The sequence below is a fragment of the Lissotriton vulgaris genome, chromosome 12 (assembly GCF_964263255.1).
Source record: "Lissotriton vulgaris chromosome 12, aLisVul1.2, whole genome shotgun sequence".
In the NCBI taxonomy this organism is placed as follows: domain Eukaryota; kingdom Metazoa; phylum Chordata; class Amphibia; order Caudata; family Salamandridae; genus Lissotriton; species Lissotriton vulgaris.
Window position 1 is genome coordinate 609,478,135 of NC_141700.1, and position 27,964 is coordinate 609,506,098.

At 48.8% G+C, this 27,964-nt stretch overlaps 1 protein-coding gene across 2 annotated transcripts in view; it reads left to right on the plus strand.

Moving 5' to 3' along the window:
- The window catches only part of DHX38 (DEAH-box helicase 38), a 1,070,683-nt gene that overhangs the window by 773,240 nt on the left and 269,479 nt on the right, over nt 1-27,964 (plus strand). For both annotated transcript variants that reach the window (XM_086945550.1, XM_086945552.1), the window contains exons 17-19: nt 5,531-5,647; nt 5,769-5,876; nt 7,431-7,543. In XM_086945550.1, the coding sequence (XP_086801676.1) occupies nt 5,531-5,647; nt 5,769-5,876; nt 7,431-7,543 (338 nt within the window). The remainder of the gene's footprint in view (nt 1-5,530; nt 5,648-5,768; nt 5,877-7,430; nt 7,544-27,964) is intronic.

Sequence of the window (27,964 nt, forward strand, 5' to 3'; positions counted from 1 at the left end):
CCACGCCCCCGGTCGGCCAGATCTGGTGTGGTGGCTCCGGGTCAAAGCTCCGCCGGGGCACGACCCTCAACAGCTCGCCGCAAGGTGGTCTAGCGGTCGCAGTTGCCGCCGCCATTTTCCGGAGTCGAGCTGCGGCGGGCAGTCACTGGAAGGGTTTTCCCGAGGCGGCCGCTCGGCTCTCCCGCCTTATCAACGCTCCGGGGGGTTCCACTAAGCTATAACAGGGGCGTACAGGGCCTCGGGACGGGGAGCCTCCGGATCACACGTCTGCTCAGGCCGCCATTCAAGCCACGCCCCTCTAGGTGAATATTTTAAAGTTTCAAAACTCCAAACTTAGAATTTCCTAGTGAAACCAGTCAATGTTAGTCTATGGAAGAAAAGTAAGTTATCGGCTTTTAGGTATGTACTCGACTGGCAGAGTTAAGGTTCTGGGCATAGACTCAGGGGTCTCCCAGAGTCAGATAGGTACAGTTGGTACACCCTCAGCGGCACAGTGGCAGCCGGGTGCAGAGGTAGTTAGGCCCAATGTTATCCAATGAGAGGAAGGGGGCCTTCGGTTGGTGGCTGCTGGCTAGCAGGCCACGCGGCTGTGGGAGACTGGCTCCTGGTCACTTGCTCAGGGCAAATGAGGAAGTAGGATGGGACAACGGTTGCACTGCCAGGGGCACTCGGGTGGCTGGGCGCAGGGTGCTCTTGAGCCGTCAGGCGCTCAATGTTGTTCAGTGGAGATCTTGAAAAGGGAACACAGATTGCAGGCTCGGGGACGGAGGATCTTCTGGAGCGACCAACACTTCGAGGGGTAAATTGGGATCGTGGAGGGTAGTTGGGCATCCTGGAGTTGGGCACAAGGGGCCTGGGGGCGCCGGGTGCAGGGGTGCCTTTTGGCGTTGGGAAATCTTACCTTCGGCTGGTCACGGTTGGGGGGTCCCTGGTTCTGAGGCTGCAGGTGTCGTCTGGGTCATCCAGGAGGGTCCTTGGGCACTGGATTCCATGTCAGAATCGCCGGGGGGATGTCCTCAGTGTCTTTGTCCACTCGGGCACAGGCTGGGCTCGGCGGGTGCAGAGTGGGCTGGATTTGCGGTTCGTGGCTGGCACCAGGGGTACTGCTGTTTTAGCAGAACCACTGCTCGTGGAAGTCCCAGTCTCTAAGAGGGTCAAGGCAGGCAGGTCCTCTGGGGTTCCCGAGATTGCTGTCCATAGGAAACGCCGGGATTTAGCAGGAGCAGGTTCAAGGATCAACAGGCCGGTAGGGCAGGGGCCAAGTCAGTTGGTGTTAACAGCTGCACTGCAGTTCTTCTGCTTCTTGGTCTTCTTTCTTGTTTCGAAATCGGGATCTGAGGAAGGAAGGTTCAGGGTGCCCCTAAATACTAAATTTAGGGGCATTAAAGGTAGGGTGAGGGCAGGGACCAAAAGGTCCCTGTCCTGGGGTGGGTACACCCTCTAACCTGCTCCTCTCCTGTGGGAGGGGGGTAGGAGCCTAGCTGTGAGTGGGTAGGGCTCCCCATTCTCAAGATGGCGGTAGCCCTGAGTTGTGCTTCACCTCGCCTCTCCCACCTGAGGGGTGAAGTTGGCACAGGCTGGCACACCCCCTTTCCTGACGTTGGGTTCCCCGCCAGTCTTCGGGTCAGAACTGGTAGGGGCTAGTTGCCGAGTACAGCAAGTGCCCTGGAGAAGCTCACAAAGGCGGCATGCCTTTGAAGCTCCCCCCTGCCCATCCTGATGGAGGAGATCTAGCAACTCGCCCATGATGTCCATTGTTGCAGGCCCAGGAGAGCGGGGGGCTCTCCACCCAGGGATCCAGCAACATGTCTGCTGTGTGGCAGCCTAGGCAGCCTCTCAGACAAGACGTGGATTGTAGGTTAGGTTTCAGGGGGCCTCTCTAAGATGCCCTCTGTAGTGCATTCTACATTAAATCCCACACTGGCATCAGTGTGGGTTTAATGTGCTGAGAAGTTTGGTACCCAAACTTGTCAGTCTTCAGTGTAGCCATTATGGTGCTGTGGAGTTCGTAATGACAACCTCCCAGCCCCATATACTCTTAATGGCATCACTGCACTTACAGTGCCCAGGAATTGGGCTGGGTACTGTAGGGGCACAGGGCTCATTCACCTGTGCCCACACCACTGGCATAGGGCACCCAGCTATGGGGGTGACTGATGTATGCCAGGGCAGGGGGTTTGTGGACATGGCACACAGGGATATGTGCCATGTCAACTTTGTTTAGTTCTGCACCAGGACACTCAGCCTGCAAAAGCAGTGTGTGTGTGTGTCAGGGTGCAGGGCCCCTAAGGGTGGCACAATAAATGCAGCAACCCTAAGGGGTCTTCTCTGGTCCCAATGCCCTGTGTACCCATGGTACCATTTACCAGGGGCTGACATGTGGCCAGAGATGCCAATTGAGTTTTAGCTTCAACACAGTTTTAGGGAAGGAACACAGGCCCTGGGCACCTGATTGGTAGGAGCCCAGGGCACACTCAGTCAAGCTCCCTTGCGACACACACTATTGGTAGTGCAAGCATACTGAAATGATAGGTAAAATCTAGATGAACCCTAATATAAGCATAACGGTATAGTACTAAAAGAAACTTTGAAGATGGCACTGCTAATGCGCACTGGAGCCAGGCAACTCCAGAACAGCACTCTAGTGTGTACAAGAAAATCAAATCAGTTACAGCTACCTTCAGCAAGGTGCCCCCTGAAAACCTAATAGCATCTGATGTGTTGGCGACTGGTTTCTGCCAGCCTGCTACCTGAGACTGGTATCTGACCACCCTGCGTGAGGGCCTCTGCTCTCAGGAGGTCAGAAACCTAGCCTGCAAGGTAAGTGTGTGTTCATACCCCCTCTCTCAGCATGACCTGATGAATAGCATTCAAAGGCAGGGGAGCTTCAAATAAGCCACTGCCTTTGAATTGCTAACCTGGCTCCCCTCACAGGGGAAGAAGCCCACCCCTTTGTCCAGAGCCCTTTGGCACCTGGACAGGCGGCAACATTAGTCACTCAAGGAGGTGTGCCATCTCTAGGCTAGTCCCACACCTAGGGTGAGCTAACTGAAGTGGACACCATTTTTCAGAGTTGGCCATCTTTGTGATAGCAGACAAGGGAATCCTGGGACAAGGTGATGCTCACAGGAAGTGGTCATGTAGGAGGCATAGTGACCCCAAAAGTAAGTAGCCCATTAGCTACTACCCTACACTCCCCAAGTGCCCTAAATTCAGTATTTAGCGGAGCCCCTGGCATCAGAGAAACAGATCTTGCCGACTTGAAAGAAGACCAATATGAAGCATCACAATGAGTAAGAACTGAAGCCCCAGCAACTGACTTGGCGCCAACCCTGATGGCCTGCCAGCTGCCTTCGCCGATTGCACCAAAAGACAATTTGTCCTGTAGCTTCTGAGTCTCCAAAGCCTGGGAGTTGTGCCAGCACTTCGCCAAGGAACCAAGAACTCCTGCGAAGTAGCGGACCTGCTTCTCTACATCCTGCAGGTACCCAAAGATTTAGAGAGGACATTGTGACCGCAGAAACCAGACGCCTGAAGACACCACTGGAGACCAAGTTCACTGTGTTTTTGACCCCCAGTAAATTCTCCAGCAGTGCCTGCAGCTTCTGCATGAAGGCCCCTTCTACTGCGACTGCTCCAGGTAAGAAAAACCCAACGCCTAAAGACACCTCTACACCCGTTGCCCCTAGGCCATGGCGAAGATGATCAAAGGTGTCCCTATGTCTCTGAGCATTGCGCAGCCTGAGCTTCCCTGTTGGTTCAGCCCGACTAGCTCCCAGTTAAAACCTTCAGCCTTTACCTGAGGATCAATCCTAATAGAGTAATATTGGAGACCCAATGCTGTTTTACACCTCTGCATCCGGCCGACCAAGTGCCACAGGTGGTGTTCTGCTGGTGCTGCCTTGGACCTAGCCCACCCCTCACTTTAACTCCTGGAGACAGGTCCTGTAAGTGTCGCTGAATGCCGCACTTGCTTTTCCTCCCACAGGATAACATTGCAGCTTCTCAAAATTGCACAGTGTCCACTTTTTAAATCCAAAAGTATTTATTTTGAATAAGGTAACCCCAGGACTCTTGCACAATAAATATCTAATTTTGATATATCATATAAAGGGCCAGCATCCTACATGTTGTACTTGCAGGATGCCTATTTTCACATCCCTGTCCTGCCTGCCTATTGGCTCTACCAGCGGTTTATGGTAGGCTGCGAGCATTTTCAGTTTACCGTGCTCCCTTTGGGCCATACCAGCACTCCTCGGATGTTCACCAAGTTGATGACTGTGGTCGCAGCTCATCTCTGCAAGTCAGGGGTGTCATTCTTCCCCAATCTCGAGGAATAGGAATAGCTGCTGAAGACCGTCTTGCCCTAGGCTGGTGTTTCCCACCTCCAGACCACGGAGTACCTCCTGCATTAGCTGAACTTCACTATCAACATGCTGAAGTCACACGTGACTCCTTCTCAGATGCTCGTTCCGGGCTTTTCCTCCCGAGCTGCGAGTCTAGGATATTCAGGTTATGATACTAATGTTTCAGCCTCTATCCTGGGTTTTGGATTCCCACTGCACCACAACCAAGCAGCTGTTGATGGACATCAGCATCACTGAGACCTATTTCGTGAGTGGCCCAGCTGTCCTGATTTTGCCCCTGCAAGCTGTTTCTCCCTGACCGTGAGGAGCACCTTGGCGCATCCAGCCCAGGCCGACTTAACCACTCTGCACCTGAGCTGCTTGGCCGAGGCACCGAAGAACCGGCTGTGTCTCGTTGCTTTAAGACCCCTTGTGACCCATCCCCAGTTTGGAGCTCTCTGACTTGTCCCCAAGTCCCCCTGTGCAGCCTGTTTCAGGTGGCCCCCTTCTCCGTAGTGCATATCTACCAACATAACCAGCAACCTGCTCCCGGCTTAACCCGGGCAGTTCCCGAAGAACTTCTAGTAGTACTTTGGACCTTACCCACTACAACTCAAAACCCAAAAGGTGAATCCCCTGAAACCGACTGTACTAATACATTCCTTACTTTCCCTTCCATAGAATTGCATTGTCCATAAAAGCTCACAGGTTTGAAAGATTTACTTACCTGTAAACATTGATTACAAAAACAGTACTTACTTTTGAAAGAAGTTCTTGGTTTTACAACATGTATAAAAAGAAGTGTACTTTTTTTTTATTTGGGTTCGGATTTATTCTTAGAGTGTGTCTCAGTTATTGACTCTGTGATTGCAATAAATGCTTAGCACTACCCTCTGATAAGCCTAACTGCTCACCCACTCTACCACAAAAGAGCGCGTTAGTACGATCTAGTTTAGCCTCTGTAAGCCAATTGGGGAGTCACTGGACTCTCTACACAGTGTACCTCTTTTTAGTGCACTATATAGAGAGCTAACTTCCTACACTTTCCCATTTATGTTTTACATCCATCCCGAGCAAACTCTTACAGGCCACTTTGAATAAGGTTGAGATGTTTGGTGTTAGTGTTTAAAAGCTCCTCCTCTCCTTGTGTCATTTCCTTAATCCCACTACTTTTTCTTTCTCAGGTGACTTCTGATCAGATTGTGGAACGATTGGAAGAGCTGGAGAACGCTCCTGCACTGGCTGTGCTCCCCATCTATTCCCAACTTCCATCTGACCTCCAGGCCAAGATTTTCCAGAAAGTAAGTGGTTATGCATTATGATCGCCTATCTATCATCCTTTAATTGTTTTCCTCCTCTGAGGCACAAGTAGGTGTGATTAGTAGCTGATGACCTTAATAGCGTATTTCCTTATCTTCCCAGGCTCCAGATGGTGTCAGGAAGTGCATTGTTGCTACTAACATTGCAGAAACGTCTTTGACTGTAGATGGGATCATGTTCGTTATTGATTCTGGTTACTGTAAGTTAAAGGTGAGTTCAGAAACGTCCACATTTGAGGCAGAGGATTCTCTTCCATGCAAAGTTGTGAGAAAATTATCTTTTTTCTAATTTGTTTTCTGTGGAGAAGTGAAATGATGTCTGATATTAGACAGAAATCCAGTTTTAGCAGCGCAGTGGACTTTGTCTTTGGGTTCACTGCCTTCTAAATGTGTAAAAGCAATCTAGTTTCAGTGTCTGAAGTGTGATAACTTAAACATGGCATTGCAGTGTGTTTGAAGAGCGTACGCCGGTAAACTGTTTTATCTCAGAGGCTCTCCGTGGGTCCTAGAAGATGGAACATTTAAACAATGCTGTTGGGAAGATTTGTTGGATAATTATCAGATTTAATTCTGTCAAGTGTCTGTTTCTGCTCTAATGTGTGCATTATGTATTTTCATTTGGTGAAGACTGAGGATAGGTACTAGTGATCAAACCGATCCGGTGTTTCTTGATCTTTTGTTACTAAGTGAGTGGTGTCCTAAGTCTAGATGCTCTGATGCATTGTCTGCCTAGTGCAGTCTTTTGACCTGTTTTGGTCTCCATCCCAAAACCGAGTGTTGCACTGGATTTAAAGGTGGTTGAGTAGTTGCATAATGGTAAATTAAAGCATGAAAGAACTAAGTGCTCCACAGTGTTGTAGACTTTATCCCAATACCTATTTACATCAGATCAAGTTTGGTAAAGTAGATACTGTGTCCGGTTGCTTAGTGAACTAATGCCTCCACTGTAGGGGCATGTGTTCGACCTCATGCTCATATATTCGAAACCCAGTGGGATCCACCCAGCCTTTCATTATTCGGAGGTCGATAAAATAAGTACCATTGAGTTGGGATAATAATAAAGATCTGTTATTCAGCGCCAAGATACCCTTCTGGGTAAACATGCGCTTTACAAATACACATTGTTATTTAACACTTGGTACATCTCATGAGTGCTGACAACTGAGCTTGCTTTGATCTTGTTATCCCAGATGAAAATAGACATATGCCCTCTGGTTTAGCTACCCTAATAGAATCATTTGTGTGAGTAGAACGCTAGTCAGGTAGCTATCTGGCTTAATTTAATGTAGGCTTGACTTTTAACAAGTTATGTTAAAAATTTGTTCTGTCCAATCTGTTGTGGTGGAATGATAGCTCAGACTTACTCCAGGTTAGAGGGAACGATTTGCAAGTATTATCCAAGCTACATCTGAGGATTCTTTTTTTGTTTGCCTTAGTTTTTCTATTCAGAAATGTAAACTGATTATCACATTTGATATGTGCGTAAAGCTGACTTTTTTCTAACTACATTTTCACTTTTCCTCTCTTCTTTGTCACCTTGGTATTTATACTCCCTTTTGCTCTTTATAATCCTTTTTTTCTCTCCTGCATTCTTCTACATTCAATCTTGTTGTCTCTTCACTTTGCTTTTCTTTGATCACCTGTTTTCTTATCACTTTTTCGATATTTCCATTTGCTCTTCAATTACTTACATTTTACCGTTGTTCATTTCATCCTCCCTCTACCTTTGTCTTGCTCTTTTACTTGTTCCTTTACTGCTGCTCAGGTTTTCAACCCTAGAATAGGCATGGATGCCCTTCAAATCTACCCCATTAGTCAAGCCAATGCCAACCAACGATCAGGACGAGCAGGAAGAACAGGACCAGGACAGTGCTTCAGGTGAGAGATTATCTTGTGCGTTTTATGCAGCAAGGACCAAATTGTGACAGTGTTTAAGGTAAGTCATTCACTTTACAGCAGATTCAGTGAAACATTGATTTGAGTTTGGTGCTCAGGCAGAAATCAACCTTTTAAGTTACTGGTAAAGGAGTAGCATTGCCAAATCCATCTGCTGGCAGAATGCATCACTAATGTGCTTCATATGAGAGATCCGCAATGGTATGGTGGAAAGAAAGGATTGAGCTCAGGCATTGTTAAATGGTTTGGTCTCAGTAGGCATGAATAAACTAATTAGTGGTGAGCATAAACTCTGAAGAGAAGATCAAAGTGCATCATTTCTTTAAACCAAAGATCAGCATGTGCTTGGTTGTTCAAGGATGACTACACCATGGCTTTTCTTCGGGCTGCAGATCAGCCCTGACCAGGCTTCAGAGAAGATATTAGTTTAGGCCACTGGCTCCTCGTTATGACAATGTTTTAGGCAAAAGTTAAGCATTGATGGGTAGGCAGCACAAAACTAATACTGTGTTTCAAACAAGTTTGAGTGGGCTGGCCGGTAATATTGAAATGTGTCTATGCTTCTGAGTTGAGATGGTATGGACCATGTGGGCTTGTGGAATACTATTGTGCCTAGGCCTCAGTTAAGCAACTAACTTGGTCAAGACCTGGCAGTGCAGATCCAGAACAGTGCTTCACGTAGCAGCTTGCCAGAGCACGTTAGGATAGTGGCTCAAGTACAGTACCCCATAGCATAAACTGGTGACTTAAGATATATAATTAAAGCACAAGATCCAGCTCTGTATTTGGTGCTTTTGAATTCAACCCCTTCCATTGATTGCTTGTTGAGATTCCACCAGCATTGCGAGACCCTGGGAAGTGTCTAAAATGTCTTCAGGCTCTCTACAGTATTAGGAGTGTTCCACATGTGAAGCCATACTACGCAGCGATTTGTCACTGTACCTCCACTAAGCCTTTACCCTTCCACAGCCCATAAGCCCTTTTATATGTAGCGTGCCTCTGATGTGTATGGCTCATTACTCAGTTGCGTCTTGCTAAATGTATGTGAGTATTGCCTGGTATGCTCTGAAGAGCAGAACTGAGCAGGTGCAAAAGAAGAATTCTGCATTGTAAGATTTTGATTAATACTTAAAAGCAGTATAATATTCCTACCTGCTTGGTGGGATCATGGGACACGTATTAAATCCAAATCCAATGGTTTACAATTACTTCTGGTTTCATGGAATATTTACAGACCTTATCAGCGTGAACCCTTCAAGTCTCTAAATTTACCTGTGACCAGCTCTGAGTTAGTTATGGCACAAAGCAGAAAAGCCTAACTTACAGCAATGTGTAAAGTATGTATGCAGTACCTGTGAGAAGTTGGCCTGATATATAGTGCTCACTATTCTAGTGATCACTTTGTATCATACCAAACAACCCTTATTGATGATTGGTTGTAAGTCAACCTTATAGACCAGCTATCCTAGTAGCAGGGACAAGAGCAGTCTTTAGGCTAAACTCTAGAGGGCGTGTTAAGCCAGCTGTTATACCATCACATATACCCCTTGAACACCAAGTGAAAGGACACCACACAAGTTGTTATGAAAATAAAAGGATATTTATTTATAACCAGTCTACCCTGAACTCTTTATGAGTCAGGGAGCTAAGCACACAACGAAAATACTTTAAGTTGCACAATTTACACAAATGCCCGAGGGGCACGAAAAACCATATACTACAAAAGTGGAATGCGAAATACTAGCAGGTAAGTAACAAGATCCAGAGGCTTCAGGATCGCTAGGACTACACTACAGAACCCTAAGGTTAGGAGCAGGAGGCCTAGGGAGATCGGGTGCAGAGTGTGCACACTCACGCGGGATGCGGGACAAAGTCTATGGAGGCTAGTTTTCGTAAAGTTACAGTTATTGGACGAATCCGAATAGATAGGCTGAAAACGAAAAAGGATCTGGACACTTAGATAGTGAACCTACGTTGGAGCACCGAAATGCTCAGGTTACCTAGCCCAGGGGCTGCGGCTGCATAGGGTTCTAAAGACGTCGGGAATCCTCGTTACAGTCTATGGAGCCTGAAAGAAGAAGTTGCTGGCAGGCGACCAGTGAAGAAGTTCAATGTGATCCAAGCCTGGATCGGTGATGGAGACGACCTGAAAGCAGAGGGGACTCAGTTCTTAATCACTAGCCAGTGATTAGGTGAGCACCAGGATGGCACCGGCTGAAGTCACCTCGACCAGGTGAGTGGGCGACGCTGGACTCTGCAGTCACTCGGACCAGGAGGCGTTGTCGGCGACCAGGATTGAGGTGCGAGCTGTCCCCCGAAGTTGTCTGCTGTCGGCACTGCTGAAACCAGGATTGGAGCAACAAGCCTTGGCAAAGGCAAGCCCACGCGGTGAGGTCAAAATGGCGTCTGGAGTGGACCAGGAGGGTCCGGGGTGCTCCTCTCTTGGAAGGGAGCAAGGGCCAGTCTGGAGCAACCAGACCAGTGATGGAAGTGTCGTGGTTCGTCGTCAGGAGGGCTACAAGCCAGCAGGCAAGTGGCCGGACAACGCGGTGAGCAGCAAAGAGCAGAAGGGCCCCATGCAGATCTCGTGGATGCTGCGGGGCTGGACTTCGGTGCTGGAGCTGCTCAGGGTTAGGGCTTCTCAAACCCCAAAGCACTCACTCGAGGATCCCTCGGCGGTCGTGCTGGATAAGCGTCGTGCAGTTTTGAAGATGGCCGGTCCCTTCAGGTCTCGTCACACCCACGAATCTCAGCTGGGCTGATGATGTAGGTAGAGGTCAGAGGTGCCAGGGAATCCGGGTCTCGTCGAGCTGGGCAGTCTTGATCCGGAGGATGGACTTGCAGCAAACCGCATGCGCTTAGATGGTGCCCGCTGGTGCAGGGTGGCTACTCCTTAGCCACAAGGGAGAGTCTTCAGAAATATTCAAGAGTTCTTTCGTGGAAAGTAGTCAAGATTCAGAATTATCTAATTTGGGAAGGGGGGCCGCTCATACCTTTACACTAAAGAAAGGGACTGGCACGCGACTAGGTCCTGCCCATGGGTGGGACCAGGAGGGGGGTGGTTACACCCCTCTCCCTTGTCCGGACTTTCCCCAGCTCAGGGGCTGGTGTGCCCCTGGAACTGGTTCAAGCCGGCATATGCACAGTGAGCACCGGGGTGCCACTTTGTCACCTTCCTCTCAGCCCTGCCTACCTGGGATACACAAAACCCTGTCTGGGATGGTGCTAGCACCGCCCCTGACAGGAAACCCTTTGTCCAAGCTCTCCTCGCTGGAAGGACTCCCAGCAGCAGGAGGTCAGACTTGTGTCTGTGGTGGCAGCATCCATTTTGTGGAGCTGAGGCTGTGTTAAGCTTTAACCGGGGTTCACCGTTACATACATGTCGTGTCCCTCTAGAAGGGTGGAATGCTAACCCCGTCGCAAGAATTGGCGAGGGGTTAGTATTCCAATTCGTATGACACCTTTCTCGACATGTTTTGATAAAGCGATACCAAAGTTGGCAAATAACCGCGAGGATTATAGTGCACTTAAGAGTATATGGTACGCGTTATCATGGAACAGCTATTAGGACTTGGTTCCGCAAGCTGCAGACGGGCTCAGCTCATGCCAGAGCACCATCTCACATAATTCCAAGCACTCTGCCTTCAGGATTGTTAAGGCCTGCCATAGGAGTGACTGATAGGAATACATGTGTCCATTTTAGGGTTAGATATAGGAATACTATATCTAAAGCAAAGGGTGATTACACCACCTTGCCCCAGCTGTCGTGCAGCCAGTTGTCAGATTTGGATGACCAGCCAGGGGTGGCATAATACATGCTGCAGCCCCTGGTAGGCCCTGGGTACACCTATGCCCTGGGTACCTAAGGTACACTGTACAGGGACTGATAAGGTGACTCAGTATCCAATTAGATATGTACCTAAGGTACATGGAATCCATTTTACAGAGAGAGCAGTAGGCCTGGGGCCCTGAATAGCAGGGTCCCAGGTCAACTAAGTCGAAAAATCAGCAAAACACCAGGCAAAAAGTTGGGGGCAACCATAGTCAGATATCCACCTTCCTACAGTACCAAACAGTTTAAAAGTAAAAATGCAAAAGAGTAAATACCCCAAACTGAATTAGAAAAAGAGAACGAAATTTAACAAGCAAAATGACAAAAATGCAATATGGGGAACTGAAGATATGAGTTCAGAATACTTTTAAAATAGAATTAGTGCCAAAAACAAAAATCCCCAATAATAGTCAATAGTCCCAATAGACCTGGGACCTACAGGCAATTTGAGACTGACTGCGATGGAGCGCGGTTTGGATACACTTCCTTCTTTGTCTTAGTCAAATATTTTACCTTCCTTCTTTGTCCTTTATGTCCCAAACCACCGCAGGAACACTCTTCTGAAGTTCCCCATAAGGTATGGGGTAGTCGCTTAACGATCCACAGGGTGCCAGGTAGTGACTGTAGGAAGCAGGCTCCGTGTATACTACGCAAAAGTAAGGTATAGTGTGCACAGAGGTCAGTGGATCCCCAGTGGCATAGCAGATGCTAAAGCAGATAATACCATGCTCTCTTTTGTGGTAGTGTGGTTGAGCAGTCAGGCTTATCAGTGGGTATTGTTAAGCATTTGTTGTACACACTTTGGCAAAAATAATGTCACATGTTCAGCGGACTGAATCCAGACCAGTTGTTTGTATGAAAAGTTGTAACTTTGTTATTTTTATTACTAGAACCAAGATGTACTTAGTAGCAGGTAAGGGATACTTTAGATACAAGGATCGTTTTCAAGATATAGTATGTACTGGTTTTGTAGAAGCATACAGGTTACTTTGCAGTAGAGAAAATGGGTTGTGCACTCTTTAGATACCTGCATTTACTTTAGATTATTTTTTAGTTATTTTGCAGTTACTTTTCTACAAAACAAACTAATCACACCATGTGGAAATTGAAGTACATTAGCAAGCAGGTTATCTCATTTGAAGACTAAGTTACTTTGTTGCAGTTCAAGACAGGATCAACACTCCGAACAATTTTCAGAGAAAACTCAAAGATACAATCGTATGGAGAAAAACAAAGTGTTAGGTTTGGAGGTAAGTAACGGTTTTGTTACTTAGTTTTGAGGGGTAGAACCAAGTTTCCCCAAAGTTCAATTATGACCTCAAAGTGCACCACCAGTGTGTAGAAAAGTGGGTTTCTGTTGCAGTAACCCCCCCACTTTTTGCCAGATTACTGATGCATTTTGACTTGAAGTTTCCTGGGTCCCTGCCAATCAGGTTCCCAGGGCCTGTGTTCTTTCCCCTAATGTAACCCAAATGGCATCTCTAGCCACAAGTCAGCCCCTAATAAATGGTACCACAGGTACCCAGGGCACTGTAACCAGTGAAGGCCTCCAAGGGCTGCAGCAATAATTGTGCCACACTTACTGGTCCTGTACCATCACACTCACACACGCCTTTGCAGGCTGCGTGTTTTGGCGCAGAACAAAGTGACGAGTCGACATGGCACACATCCCTGTGTGACATGCGTACAACCCTAGCAAAGGTCAGTCACCCCTCTAGCTGGGTGCACTATACCAGTGGTGAGGGTACAGTTGCATGAGCCCTGTACCCCTACAGTGTCTTAAGTCCAATCTTAGACGTTGTAAGTGCAGTGCTGCTATTAAGAGTATATAGTGATGGGAGTTTGTCATAACGAACTCCACAGCACCATAATTGCTACACTGAAAACTGAGAAGTTTGGTATCAAACTTCTTAGCACATTAAACCCACACTGATGCCAGTGATGGTATATTTACTCCAGTATTTGAACTTTCATAGATTCACATACCTGGATCATTTCCCTGTCATCCAGACGGGAGTCTCTGGTATATAAAAAAGCAATGGTTAGCAGTATAGCAAACTGAAAAAAGGCCTTAGGCCCATTCCCTTTTGCAACCCATAACCTTTGTTATGTAAAAAAGGACCAAACTTTTCCCTTAACCAATCAGTCACTCACCCTCTAGAACCCTCCTGAGAGAACCTTCTGCCCCTCAGATTTTCTACCGGCACGTTGTGCTAGGGAGTCTCCTTTGAGCTCTGCTCAAACTCTGGATTTACAACTTTGTAGAAGCTTAATTTTCATTCTATTTCTTGTGGATTTGAGAATTTTGTAATCTATTTCTCATCTACATCCTTGAGAATGTCTGGAAAGGAGAAAAAGGAGCTTTTTAGAGCCTGTGCCACCTGCTTTAAAAAGAGACTCTACACTGATGACCCACATGAAGACTGAATTTACTGCCTTTATTCGGACCACCAAGCAAAGGATTGCAAGATATGTTGCACTTTCTCTAGCAAGACCGTTAGAGATCGTGAGGGACGCCTTTTGATTTGGCTTCAGAAGATCAAGGCCAGAAAGGATGTGGTTTCTAGTGATAGTGACCAGGAATCCTCCTCTTCGTCAAGGAGATCTCAGAAAAAATCAAGATCTCCTCAGGCTCATTCCTCAGGGGACCGTCCTGAGAAGGCCCTAAAAAAGACCACTCAAGGGTCTTCAGGGCGTTGTCCTTCCAAATCTCCTCAACCAAAACCAAAGGAGAGCAAAGGACATACTTTGAGAGAAAAATAATCCAAAAAAGCCTCTTCTGAGCCTTCAAAGACATCACCTTTGGCTCAAGCATCATTCAAGAAGCCATCCTCTAATAATCCTGAGGAGAAAGTGAAAAAATCGACATCGTCGACGGGCTCGTCGACGAAGAAGTCATCGTCTGCGTCGACGACCACAGAGGTACAGAAGCAACCTTCGATTGCATTAGAGTCAGCGTCAACGGGAGCGTCGACGACAGCAGTGTCAACGCCTGTAACATCGACGATGATATTTGGGTCGTCGATGGGAACGTCGACGACTATTACTATGTCGACGGCGGGGAGTGGTTCTTCAGCACTGTCGACGACGACAGCTTCGTCGACGGTAGTATCGACGACGATCTCGTCGACGAGACAAACTGCAGAAAAGCAGAAGAAGAAAATGACGCCAGCAGTGACTTCCCTGAGCAAAATTACTCCTCTGGACCCGTCGCACCTTTTAGAGGAGGAAGAGTCGGAGGAGGATGATGGACCTTTCGGGTATGCCACAAGCCCATCTGAACTCGATGTAAAATGTCAAGAAGAGGACGATGAAGAGGGGTATGAAGAATACCACGTCCTCTCACACCATCGCTGCCAACAAGAGCCTCAGGAAGAGATGGTCGCGATGCCATCTTTAATGATGATGGATTGCAATTCATGTTGGCAGATTATAAGAAGAGGTTTCCTCCCTCAGGGCTCCCTGAGGACGTTCCACCTTCACGTCCTTGTTCTATTCCAGCCACTCCAGTCCGCAGTAGGGAAGGTCCAACAGCAGCTGGATTCTGTGACAACAGATGATAATGACCACGAAGAAGGGGAGCCAACGGAGCCCCACAGAGAATGGAATGATTATCTAATTCCCTCTCCAGCATCACCCACCCATGTACCAGCGGATTCTCCACCTGTGGATATTGGTGGATTCCACAACTTAATGGAGAGAGCTGCAAAGAGATTTCACCTACCAATGAAAACAACTCAAGCAAGGTGTTTTCTTTATGACTTTAAGAGCTCTATCAAAATTCAATCAGGTCCATACCAATCATTGACCACGTATGGAAGGAAGTATTACAAGTAATGACGACTCCAGCCACGGTTACATCGGTACTAGCGAGGCTGGCCAAGAATTATAAGGCGCCTGCGGACGCTCCGGCGTGTTTATTGGGCCATCCTAAACCGGACTCTATTATTTCGCAGGCAGCGCAACAAAAGTAAAAAAAAATCCATTGGCGCCTGTGAGAAGGTGGCCTGATATGCAGTGCTCACTATTCTAGTGAACACTATGTATCAGTCCAGCAACCCTTATTGATGATTGGTTGTAAGTCAACCTTATAGACCAGCTATCCTAGTAGCGTGGATACGAGCAGTCTAAGGCTAAAGACTCGAGAGGGCGTGTTAAGCCAGCTGTTTTACCACACATATACCCCTTGAATACCAAGTGAAAGGACACCACACAAGTGTTATGAAAATAAACAGTTATTTATTTAAAGATCACAACAGCCCTGTACTCTTTATGAGGACAGGGTACTAAGCACAAACCAAAACTCTTACAAAAATACTTAAGTTAGCACAGTATATACAAATGCCCGAGGGGCACGGAAAACCATATACTCTGAAAGTGGAATGCGAAATTCCTAGCAGGTAAGTACAGTACTAATAGCTTTTGGAATCGCTAGGACTTGACTAGGGAATCGTTAGATTACTTCTAGGAGGCCTAGGGGACTCGGGTGCAGTGTGTGCACTCTCACGCGAGATGCGGGACAAAAGTCTATGGTAGCTAGGAAATAGAAAGTTAGTGTTCTCGGGCGAACCCGACCTGGTAGGGAGAAAACGAAAGTAGATTCTGACCCTTGGATAGTGAGGCTATGCTGGGGCACCGAAATGCCGAAGTTACCTAGCCCAGGGGCTGCAGCTGCATAGGTCTGAAAAGACGTCGGGAATCCTCGTAGACGGACCAGGAGCCGGAAGAAAAGATGCTGGCCGGTGACCAGTGAAGAAAGTTCAGTTGGATCCAAGCCTGGATCTCGAAGATAGATGACACCTGAAAGCAGAGGGGACCAAGTTCGAGACTACTAGCCAGTAGTCAGTGGGCACCAGGAGGGCACCGGATGGTAGCCACCTCGACAAGGTGAGTGGGTGACGCTTGACTCGAAGATCTCACGGACCAGGAGGCGTTATCGGCGACCAGGATGGGGGATCGAGCTGTCCCACGAAGATAGAAGCTGTAGGCGTCGCTGGACCCAGGATTGGGCAACAAAGCCTTGGCAAATTCAAGCCCACGCGGTGGACCTAAAATGGCGTCTGGAGTGGACCAGGAGGGTCCGGGGTGCCTCTCTTGAAGAAGGAAGCAAGGGCCAGCCTGGAGCAACCAGACCAGCAGTCGTGAAGTCGTTGGGCGTCGTTCAGAAGGCCACAAGCCAGCCGGCTAGTAGCCAAACAACGCGGTGCACAGCAAACAGCAGAAGGGCCCCACGCCGATCGTGGAGATGCAGGGGGGCTGATCTTGGGTGCTGGAGCTGCGCAGGGTCGGGGCTTCTCGGACCCCAAAGCACTCACCAGTGGAGGACACGGTGGGCTGGCAGTAAAGATGTCGTGCAGTCTTGGCGATCGTCGGTCCCTTGAGGTCTCGTCGCACTCACGGTTCTCAGCTTGGCTGTAGAGGTGAGTAGAGGTCAGAGGTGCCAGGGAAGCCGGGTCTCGTCGAGCTGGGTCGTCGGATTCGTGATGAAGGACTTGCAGCAGACCGCAGTGTTCTTTAGGATGGTGCCTGCGGATGCAGGGTGACTACTCCTTAGCCACAAGGGAGAATCTTGAAGAAGAAATCGTGAAGTCCTTTCGAAGAAAGTGGTATCTTGATTCCAAAGATGATCTAATTTTAACAGGGGGCCCGCTCCCATCTTTATACTAAAAAAGGGGGCTGACCCGGTGACTAGGTCCTGCCTATGGGTGGGACTAGGTGGGGGGTGGTTACACCCCTCAGCCATGCCGGACTTCCCCAGGCCAGGGGCTGGTGTGCCCCTGGAACTGGTTCAGACCGGCCTATGCGTAGTGAGCACCGGGGTGCCACTCAGCAGTCACCTTCCTGTAAAGCCCTGCCTACCCAGGATACACAAAACCATGTCTGGGACGGTGCTAGCACCGCCCCTGACAGGAAACCCTTTGTCCAGGCTCCCCTCGCTGGAAGGACTCCCAGCTGCAGGGGGTCAGACTCGTGTCTGTGGTGGCAGCATCCATTTTGTGGAGCTGAGGCTTCAGTTAACTTTAACCGGGGTTCACAGTTACATACATGTCGTGTCCCTCTAGAAGGGTGGAATGCTAACCCCGTCGCCAGAATTGGCGAGGGGTTAGTATTCCAATTCGTATGACACCTTACTCGACATGTTTTGATAAAGCAATACCAAAGATAGCATTTAACCGCGAGGATTATAATGCACTTAAGAGTATATGGTATGCGATATCATGGAACAGCTATTAGGACTTGATTCCGCAAGCTGCAGACAGGCTCAGCTCATGCCAGAGCACCATCTCACATGATTCCAAGCACTCTGCCTTCAGGATTGTCAAGGCCTGCCATAGGAGTGACTGATAGGAATCTGTGTGTCCATTTTAGGGTTAGGTATAGGTATACTACACCTACAGCAAAGGGTGATTACACGACTTTGCCCCAGCTGTCATGCAGCCAGTTGTGTCAAATTTAGGAGGCCAGCCAGGGGTGGCATAATACATGCTGCAGCCCCTGGCAGCCCTGGGTACACCTATGCCCTGAGTTACAGGGTCTGATAAGGTGGCCCAGTACCAATTGGTAGATGCACCTAGGGTACATGAGGTAATTTAGAAAGAGAACAGCCAGGCTGTGGGTCTGATTGGCAGGCCCACAGCCAGAGAAAGTCGTAAACCAGTGAAACAAAAGCAAAAAATCTGGGTGATCATAGGATTGCAGACCCTACTCTCCTACATGACCCCCCCCCAAACTTTGGGACAATAAGCTAACCTTGACCAGGTGAGTCTTCTTGTTCTAAGTGGAAATATCTGGAGAGCCCATCGGCATTGCCATGATCAGTACCAGGTCTATGTTCCACTGTAAAGTCCATCCCCTGTAGGGAAATGGACCACCTAAGCAGTTTGGGGTTTTCACCCTTCATCTGATTTAGCCACAAGAGGGGCTTATGGTCGGTCTGAATCTTGAAGTGAGTGCCAAACAAGTATGGCCTCAGCTTCTTCAGGGCCCAAACCACAGCAAAGGCCTCCCTCTCAATAGCTGACCAATTCTTCTCTCTGGGGGTCAGCCTTCTGCTTATAAAAGCAATGGGCTGATCCTGACCATCAAAATTCAGTTGAGAAAGAACAGCTCCCACACCCAACTCAGAAGCATCTGTTTGGACAATGAATGGTTTGGAGTAGTCTGGACTCTTAAGGATAGGTGCTGTGCACATGGCCTGCTTTAGGTCATCGAATGCTTTTTGACAGCCTGCTGTCCACTGAACCTTTTTTGGCATTTTCTTACTTGTCAGTTCATTTAATGGTGTCACAATGGAACCATAGTTCCTGACAAACTTTCTGTAGTATCCAGTCAGGCCCAAGAAAGCTCGAACCTGAGTCTGGGTGGTTGGAGGAGCCCAGTCCCTGATTGACTGTATTTTGCTCTCCAGTGGCTGAACCTGGCCTCCACCTACAAGGTGGCCCAGGTATACAACCTGTGTCTGCCCTATCTGGCACTTGGTGGCCTTGATAGTGAGGCCTGCTGCTTGCAGAGCCTCTAACACTTTCCTCAGGTGGACCAGGTGATCCTCCCAGGTGGAGCTAAAGACAGCAATATCATCTAGATATGCTGCACAGAAGTCATCCAGCCCAGTAAGGACTTGATTCACCAACCTTTGGAAGGTGGCAGGTGCATTTTTCAGACCAAAGGGCATTACCACAAATTGATAATGCCCACCAGGGGTTGAAAATGCTGTTTTGGGTTTGGCATCCTCAGCTAACCTGATTTGCCAATACCCAGCTGTTAAGTCAAATGTACTTAAGTAGTTGGCAGAAGCCAATCTATCTATAAGTTCATCTGCCCTTGGTATTGGATGGGCATCAGTCTTAGTGACTGCATTGAGACCCCTGTAGTCTACGCAAAACCTCATCTCTCTCTTACCATCTTGGGTGTGAGGCTTTGGCACTAGAACTACTGGACTAGCCCAAGGGCTATCTGAGGGTTCAATGACTCCCAATTCCAACATTTTCTGCACTTCAGTTTTTATGCAGTCTCTAACATGATCAGGCTGCCTGTAGATTTTACTCTTGACTGGCAGGCTGTCACCAGTGTCAACCTCATGGGTGCACCAATTGGTCTGACTGGGTGTCAGAGAGAACATATGTCTGAAAGACTGAAGAACCTGTTTACAGTCTTTCTGCTGATGTTCAGAGAGGCTGCCACAAAAGACAACACCATCTACTGACCCATCATCAGGATTCTGAGTGAGCAGGTCTGGGAGAGGGTCACTCTCTTCCTCCTGTCCCTCATCTATGGCCATGAGCAAGCTCATGTCCTTCCTGTCGACATATGCTTTGAGCCTGTTGACATGGAGTACCCTGTGGGGACTCCTGGGAGTTCCAAGGTCCACCAGGTAGGTGACCTCTCCCTTTTGCTCAAGAATTGTGTGGGGCCCAGACCATTTGTCTTTGAGTGCTGCTGGGGCCACTGGCTCCAACACCCACACCTTCTGTCTAGGCTGATAAACAGTCAGGACAGCCTTTTGGTCATGCCAAGCTTTTTGAAGTTCTTGACTGGCCTTAAGGTTTTCTGATGCCTTCTCCATATACTCAGCCATCCTGGAGCGGAGACCAAGTACATAGTCCATTATGTTGGTTGCAGGCTTTTTGAGAGGTCTCTCCCATCCTTCCTTCACCAAACACAAGGGGCCTCTCACAGGGTGCCCATACAAAAGTTCAAAAGGGCTGTAGCCAACCCCCTTTTGTGGGACCTCTCTGTAAGCAAACAGAAGGCAGGGCATCAGGACATCCCATCTACGCCTGAGTGTTTCAGGTAGTCCATGAATCATCCCTTTTAGGGTCCTGTTGAACCTTTCAACAAGCCCATTGCATTGTGGGTGATAGGGTGTAGTGAATTTGTAATTGACACCACACTCCTTCCACATAGCAGTTAAGTAGCTTGACATGAAGTTTGCACCTCTGTCAGAGACAACCTCCTTAGGGAAGCCCACTCTGGAGAACACTCCAACTAGGGCCCTTGCCACCACAGGTGCTGTGGTGGTCCTAAGTGGAATAGCTTCAGGATACCTGGTGGCGTGATCCACTACCACAGTATAAACTTGTGCCCTGATGCTGTCTGGGGTTCCATTGGACCAACAATGTCAATCCCCACTCTTTCAAAGGGCACCCCCACCACAGGCATTGGTATAAGGGGGGCCTTTGTTGTGCCACCTGACTTACCACTGGCTTGGCAAGTGACACAGGAGCGACAAAACTCCTTGGTATCCTCATTCATGTGAGGCCAGTGAAAGTGTGAGACAAGTCTGTCCCAAGTCTTTGTCTGGCCTAAGTGACCTGCTAAGGGAATCTCATGGGCCAAGGTAAGTAGGAAACCTCTCTGAGACAAGGGTACAACCAGCCTCCTGGTCATGCCAGGCTTGGTCTCTTGACTCAGTGTACAGGAGTCCATCTTCCCAGTATACCTTGTGGGTACCTGTGGCGTTCCCAGCAGCCTCAGCAGCAGCCTGCTGTCTGAGGGGTTCAGGAGAAGGGCAGTCTAACTGGTCCTTCCCCAGGTCTTCCCTTGAGGGTCCCCCTGAACCCAAGAATTCAACTTGATCAAGTTCAAACTCTCTAGGCTCAGTTTCCCTCAATTCTTGCAGGTCAGCCTCCTCTGAGACTTGATCCACAACCTGGGGCAAGGGGGAAGGCACAGCCTTAACCCTACTGCTCTTTTTCTTGGAAGGTGTCTGGTCCATTGTTCCAGGATCCAGCACCTGTTCAGTGGGGCATTTTCTGGCCTGTGACCTGGTCACAGCAAACACATGTGCTGGCAAGCCTAACATTTCCAGATGAGTCCTCTGCTCCACTTCTGACCATTGTGATGACTCCAAATCATTGCCCAACAAACAATCCACTGGGAGGTCTGAACTAACTACAACCTTCTTTTGGCCAGTTACCCCTCCCCAGGAGAAAGCTACAATTGCCATACTATGATTGGTAGTGACATTGCTTGCATTGGTCACCAGGAATTCTGTACCTGGCATGATCTGTCCAGGGTCCACAAAGCTAGGTGTCACCATGGTGACACTGGCACAAGTGTCCCTATAGGCCTGAGCCATTTTTCCATTAATAAAAGGTGTCTGTCTGTATTTGCCCAAAGTATTGGGACTTATGTCAGGGGACATATCCATATCCCCTGTACTGACAAGGACAGCCTGAGTGAGGGTGCCAACTAAGTTGTCACTCCCCTCAGAACCCAGGGTTAACCCTACTAAACCCTTGGGAGGTGCACTACCACTGCTGGCTGTACTAGGGGGCACAGGTGCCTTAGGGGCTGCAGTGGCAGGAGTCTGCCCTCCTCCTTTCTTGGTGCACTCACTAAACCAGTGAGTTTTACTTTTGCAGTATTGGCACCACCTTTTAGATTGGCCTTCTTTCTTCTTTTGGGGAGCCTGACCCCCACCCTCTTTGGGTTGTTGGGGACCTGTCGAAGACTTCTGGTCATTTTGTTCCCCTTTCGAATCTTTACCCTTCTGGTCTGCTTTCTTCTGACCACCTTGATTCTGGCCCTGGTTCTGTTTAACTCTTGTTCTAACCCATCTGTCTGCCTTCTTTCCCAATTCTAGGGGAGAGGTCAGATCTGAGTCAACAAGATGCTGATGCAACAACTGGTTCTGACAATTGTTTAAAATTTGCTCTCTCATCATCAAATTGTACAATCCTTTATAATCAGTAACCTTACTGCCCAGCAACCAGCCCTCAAAAGCCTTAGTGGCACAATCTACAAAGTCAGCCCAATCTTGAGACTGAGTTTTCTGGGTATCCCTGAACAGCACCCTGTACTGCTCAGTGGTTAGGCCAAACCCATCAACCAGTGCACTTTTCAAGACTTGGTAATCATTAGCATCCTCCACCCTTGTGGTGAGGAGCTTGTCTCTTCCTTTACCCTCAAAGGAGAGCCACAAGATAGCTGCCCACTGACTTGGGGGAACACCTTGCACAGTGCAGGCCCTCTCCAAAGCAGTAATCCATTTGTGGATGTCATCCCCTTGCTTAAAGGGGGGCACTATCTTACCAAGGTGTTTTGTATCAAAACTCCTTTCCCTATTGCTAGGTACAATGCTGCCACCAGTGGGGACTGTCCCACCCAATTGTTGCTCTCTAGCAAAGGCAAGCCTTTCTTTGGCCAGGGCAAGTTCTTCCCTTTCAATCCTCAGATTGGCTGCCTTTTCCTTAGCCTCATACATTCTCCTCTGGGGAGATGTCATTCCCCTTTGAGAGGAACGTTGAGAGCCATTGGTATGAAGGGATCTGATAGAGCCTCTTGATAGAGATCTATCTCGTCCATTCCCCACGTTAAGCTGACCTGAGAGTGGCCCCAGGGCTCCCCTAGAGTCCCTCTCATGTCTGCTTAAGTTGGTCCTGGTTAGTCTGACGACTTCTACCGGTCCCTGGTCTGCCTCACCCCTAGACTCCAAGTCATCATCCTCATCATCAGCATCATCTGCTTCTTGAAGGGGATGGTCCTGGTTATCAAAGGGTCCCTGTAGGGAGGGCATATTGCCTTCTGAAGTAGAAGGGTCTGGGTTACCAGCCCTCCTTGCATCATGAGTCTCTAAGAGACCAATCAGAAAAGCAGTTGTGGGGTTAGACCCCTGCTTAATCTTCCTAGAGGTACATACTTGTCGTAACTCATGGAAGCTAAGCGCAGTATATCTTGAAGGGATGACCTGTGGAGGGTCCACTGACACAAGGGGAGACTCAATGTTTCCTCCTGTGACCGACATACTGCTTCTAGTGTGGTGTAAGTGATGCACCTACCTACACTATGTGTTACCTACTGGTCCCTTGCTAGAGTTGCAGCCAAGGTGTGCTAAGCCTTGAGGAGCTACAACAGCTGGTTCAGTAGAACTCAGAGTATTCTAAGCTTTAGTTATATGTACCTAACAGTACTTATGTGATCTTTCAACAAGATATTCTTAGGATACGTGTGGTAGAACAACAGCAAGCTCAAATCCCAACCGCTGCTCACCAATGTGAGAAGGTGGCCTGATATGCAGTGCTCACTATTCTAGTGAACACTATGTATCAGTCCAGCAACCCTTATTGATGATTGGTTGTAAGTCAACCTTATAGACCAGCTATCCTAGTAGCGTGGATACGAGCAGTCTAAGGCTAAAGACTCGAGAGGGCGTGTTAAGCCAGCTGTTTTACCACACATATACCCCTTGAATACCAAGTGAAAGGACACCACACAAGTGTTATGAAAATAAACAGTTATTTATTTAAAGATCACAACAGCCCTGTACTCTTTATGAGGACAGGGTACTAAGCACAAACCAAAACTCTTACAAAAATACTTAAGTTAGCACAGTATATACAAATGCCCGAGGGGCACGGAAAACCATATACTCTGAAAGTGGAATGCGAAATTCCTAGCAGGTAAGTACAGTACTAATAGCTTTTGGAATCGCTAGGACTTGACTAGGGAATCGTTAGATTACTTCTAGGAGGCCTAGGGGACTCGGGTGCAGTGTGTGCACTCTCACGCGAGATGCGGGACAAAAGTCTATGGTAGCTAGGAAATAGAAAGTTAGTGTTCTCGGGCGAACCCGACCTGGTAGGGAGAAAACGAAAGTAGATTCTGACCCTTGGATAGTGAGGCTATGCTGGGGCACCGAAATGCCGAAGTTACCTAGCCCAGGGGCTGCAGCTGCATAGGTCTGAAAAGACGTCGGGAATCCTCGTAGACGGACCAGGAGCCGGAAGAAAAGATGCTGGCCGGTGACCAGTGAAGAAAGTTCAGTTGGATCCAAGCCTGGATCTCGAAGATAGATGACACCTGAAAGCAGAGGGGACCAAGTTCGAGACTACTAGCCAGTAGTCAGTGGGCACCAGGAGGGCACCGGATGGTAGCCACCTCGACAAGGTGAGTGGGTGACGCTTGACTCGAAGATCTCACGGACCAGGAGGCGTTATCGGCGACCAGGATGGAGGATCGAGCTGTCCCACGAAGATAGAAGCTGTAGGCGTCGCTGGACCCAGGATTGGGCAACAAAGCCTTGGCAAATTCAAGCCCACGCGGTGGACCTAAAATGGCGTCTGGAGTGGACCAGGAGGGTCCGGGGTGCCTCTCTTGAAGAAGGAAGCAAGGGCCAGCCTGGAGCAACCAGACCAGCAGTCGTGAAGTCGTTGGGCGTCGTTCAGAAGGCCACAAGCCAGCCGGCTAGTAGCCAAACAACGCGGTGCACAGCAAACAGCAGAAGGGCCCCACGCCGATCGTGGAGATGCAGGGGGGCTGATCTTGGGTGCTGGAGCTGCGCAGGGTCGGGGCTTCTCGGACCCCAAAGCACTCACCAGTGGAGGACACGGTGGGCTGGCAGTAAAGATGTCGTGCAGTCTTGGCGATCGTCGGTCCCTTGAGGTCTCGTCGCACTCACGGTTCTCAGCTTGGCTGTAGAGGTGAGTAGAGGTCAGAGGTGCCAGGGAAGCCGGGTCTCGTCGAGCTGGGTCGTCGGATTCGTGATGAAGGACTTGCAGCAGACCGCAGTGTTCTTTAGGATGGTGCCTGCGGATGCAGGGTGACTACTCCTTAGCCACAAGGGAGAATCTTGAAGAAGAAATCGTGAAGTCCTTTCGAAGAAAGTGGTATCTTGATTCCAAAGATGATCTAATTTTAACAGGGGGCCCGCTCCCATCTTTATACTAAAAAAGGGGGCTGACCCGGTGACTAGGTCCTGCCTATGGGTGGGACTAGGTGGGGGGTGGTTACACCCCTCAGCCATGCCGGACTTCCCCAGGCCAGGGGCTGGTGTGCCCCTGGAACTGGTTCAGACCGGCCTATGCGTAGTGAGCACCGGGGTGCCACTCAGCAGTCACCTTCCTGTAAAGCCCTGCCTACCCAGGATACACAAAACCATGTCTGGGACGGTGCTAGCACCGCCCCTGACAGGAAACCCTTTGTCCAGGCTCCCCTCGCTGGAAGGACTCCCAGCTGCAGGGGGTCAGACTCGTGTCTGTGGTGGCAGCATCCATTTTGTGGAGCTGAGGCTTCAGTTAACTTTAACCGGGGTTCACAGTTACATACATGTCGTGTCCCTCTAGAAGGGTGGAATGCTAACCCCGTCGCCAGAATTGGCGAGGGGTTAGTATTCCAATTCGTATGACACCTTACTCGACATGTTTTGATAAAGCAATACCAAAGATAGCATTTAACCGCGAGGATTATAATGCACTTAAGAGTATATGGTATGCGATATCATGGAACAGCTATTAGGACTTGATTCCGCAAGCTGCAGACAGGCTCAGCTCATGCCAGAGCACCATCTCACATGATTCCAAGCACTCTGCCTTCAGGATTGTCAAGGCCTGCCATAGGAGTGACTGATAGGAATCTGTGTGTCCATTTTAGGGTTAGGTATAGGTATACTACACCTACAGCAAAGGGTGATTACACGACTTTGCCCCAGCTGTCATGCAGCCAGTTGTGTCAAATTTAGGAGGCCAGCCAGGGGTGGCATAATACATGCTGCAGCCCCTGGCAGCCCTGGGTACACCTATGCCCTGAGTTACAGGGTCTGATAAGGTGGCCCAGTACCAATTGGTAGATGCACCTAGGGTACATGAGGTAATTTAGAAAGAGAACAGCCAGGCTGTGGGTCTGATTGGCAGGCCCACAGCCAGAGAAAGTCGTAAACCAGTGAAACAAAAGCAAAAAATCTGGGTGATCATAGGATTGCAGACCCTACTCTCCTACAGCGCCTATTTCTGCACCTCCGGATAGAGAGGGATGGCGTTTAGACCACGCAGTTAAAACGATTCTCCGCGATATCAGCTCTCCTGGTCATAGCAGCTAATGCCTGTGCCATCCTGGGCAGATATGACAGACAGCAGTGGTGCGATATAGCTCCATATGTCGACCTCCTTCTAGGAAGACAGCAAGCAGGAGGCGAAGAAAGTTCTGCAGGAAGATGAGAGAAATTCAGCTGAAGTTATCGAGTGTGCTGTGGACATAGCTACCACAGACTTTCGTTCCCTCGGAGGAGCAGAAGTTTTAAAGCACCAGCGTTGGCTGAGGGCCACCGCCTTTAGACCGGAGGTCCAAAATAAGATTTGGGTCCAAAATAAGATTTTGGACCTACCCTTTGATAGGGAAGATCTGTTTGGACGTCTAGTGGATGAGACCCTTCAAAGTATTAGGAAGGACACTGATACGGCGAAAGCCTTGGGTATGTTACAGTACAGAAAGGTGCCCTTTCAAGGTGCCCGTGGAGGAGGACAACCTTCATATAGAGGTGGCTACCAGCAAGGAAGATACACATCCTATTCTTCCTCTTCGCAGCCCTACCAGCAGCAATATGGCCAGAAGTATTATGTGGGCTGCTCTAAGTCCGCACCCAGAGGTCGAGGAGGTCGTTCTGGGAAGGATAACAATAAAAGACAATGACACCCTGCAAGTTCCGGGTGCTTATCCTCCTACCCTGTCAAATGTTCCCCTTGGTGGAAGAGTAACTTAATATTTACAGCAGTGGCAGAAAATAACATCGGACAAATGGGTCCTCCACATAATAAAATTCGGACATACTCTGGAATTCCTCCTCTTCCCTCGCCACGCCACGTACATATCAAGAAGTAAAACACCTGTCTCAGATGCGTCGGGAGATTCGGGCAATGCTATGAAAGGGAGCAATAGAACCGGTCCCGAACTCCCAAAAAGGATGGAGAAGATGCCCATGCGCACTGTAGTCCAGGGGAGGAGTCACCTATCTCGTGATACTTCAAAGACTCTTCCAGGACAACAAGGTGCAATCATCCGGACCCAACACTAGGCGGCGATCTATGCACAGATATGAATGTCAGCAGCCCTACATGCCAAGAACAGATGCATACTGGTAAGTAGCATATTCCTTACTGCTCGCTATTCTGATTCAGGTATGTGAATCTATGAAAGCTCCAATACTGGAGTAAGAAAACAAGTTACTTACCTATAACTGTAGTTCTCCAGTATTGGAAGCTTTCATAGATACACACACGCCCACCCTCCTCCCCTGAGAGGCTCACCTCTGATTTGGCACGAAAGGTATTATAGCACAAGTGCCCGAAAATCTGAGGGGCAGAAGGTTCTCTCAGGAGGGTTCTAGAGGGTGAGTGACTCTGATTGGCTAAGGGTAAAGTTTGGTCCTTTTTTACATAACAAAGGTTATGGGTTGCAAAAGGGAATGGGCCTACTGCTCTTTTTAGGGCTCGGCCTACGTCACCACTGCGTCAGCAGTGGGGCGGAGCTCCGAGCCGTATTGTTAAGGGGCTGAGAATAGTGTAGCAAAAATTCCTCAGTGCGCGAGATTGTCAGTAGTTATTTTTGCCATCTGCATGGTAATTGGTCCTCGTGGTGCCGTGTTAGTAGTAACCTTAACGCAATAGGCCATATATATTTCACGTTCGGCACTTCCTGCATTTTCTGTGCGGTTATGCGCACGGCAGTCCATACATTTCAATTAGGAGCTGTCAGGGTGCCGCGGTAATGGAATCCAGATGGTCGGGCGCGTTCACCATTCTGCAGTGAGTTTGGCCTGATGCGCGCATGCTGGCTGCCTGCCAAAGCTTGTGGGACCC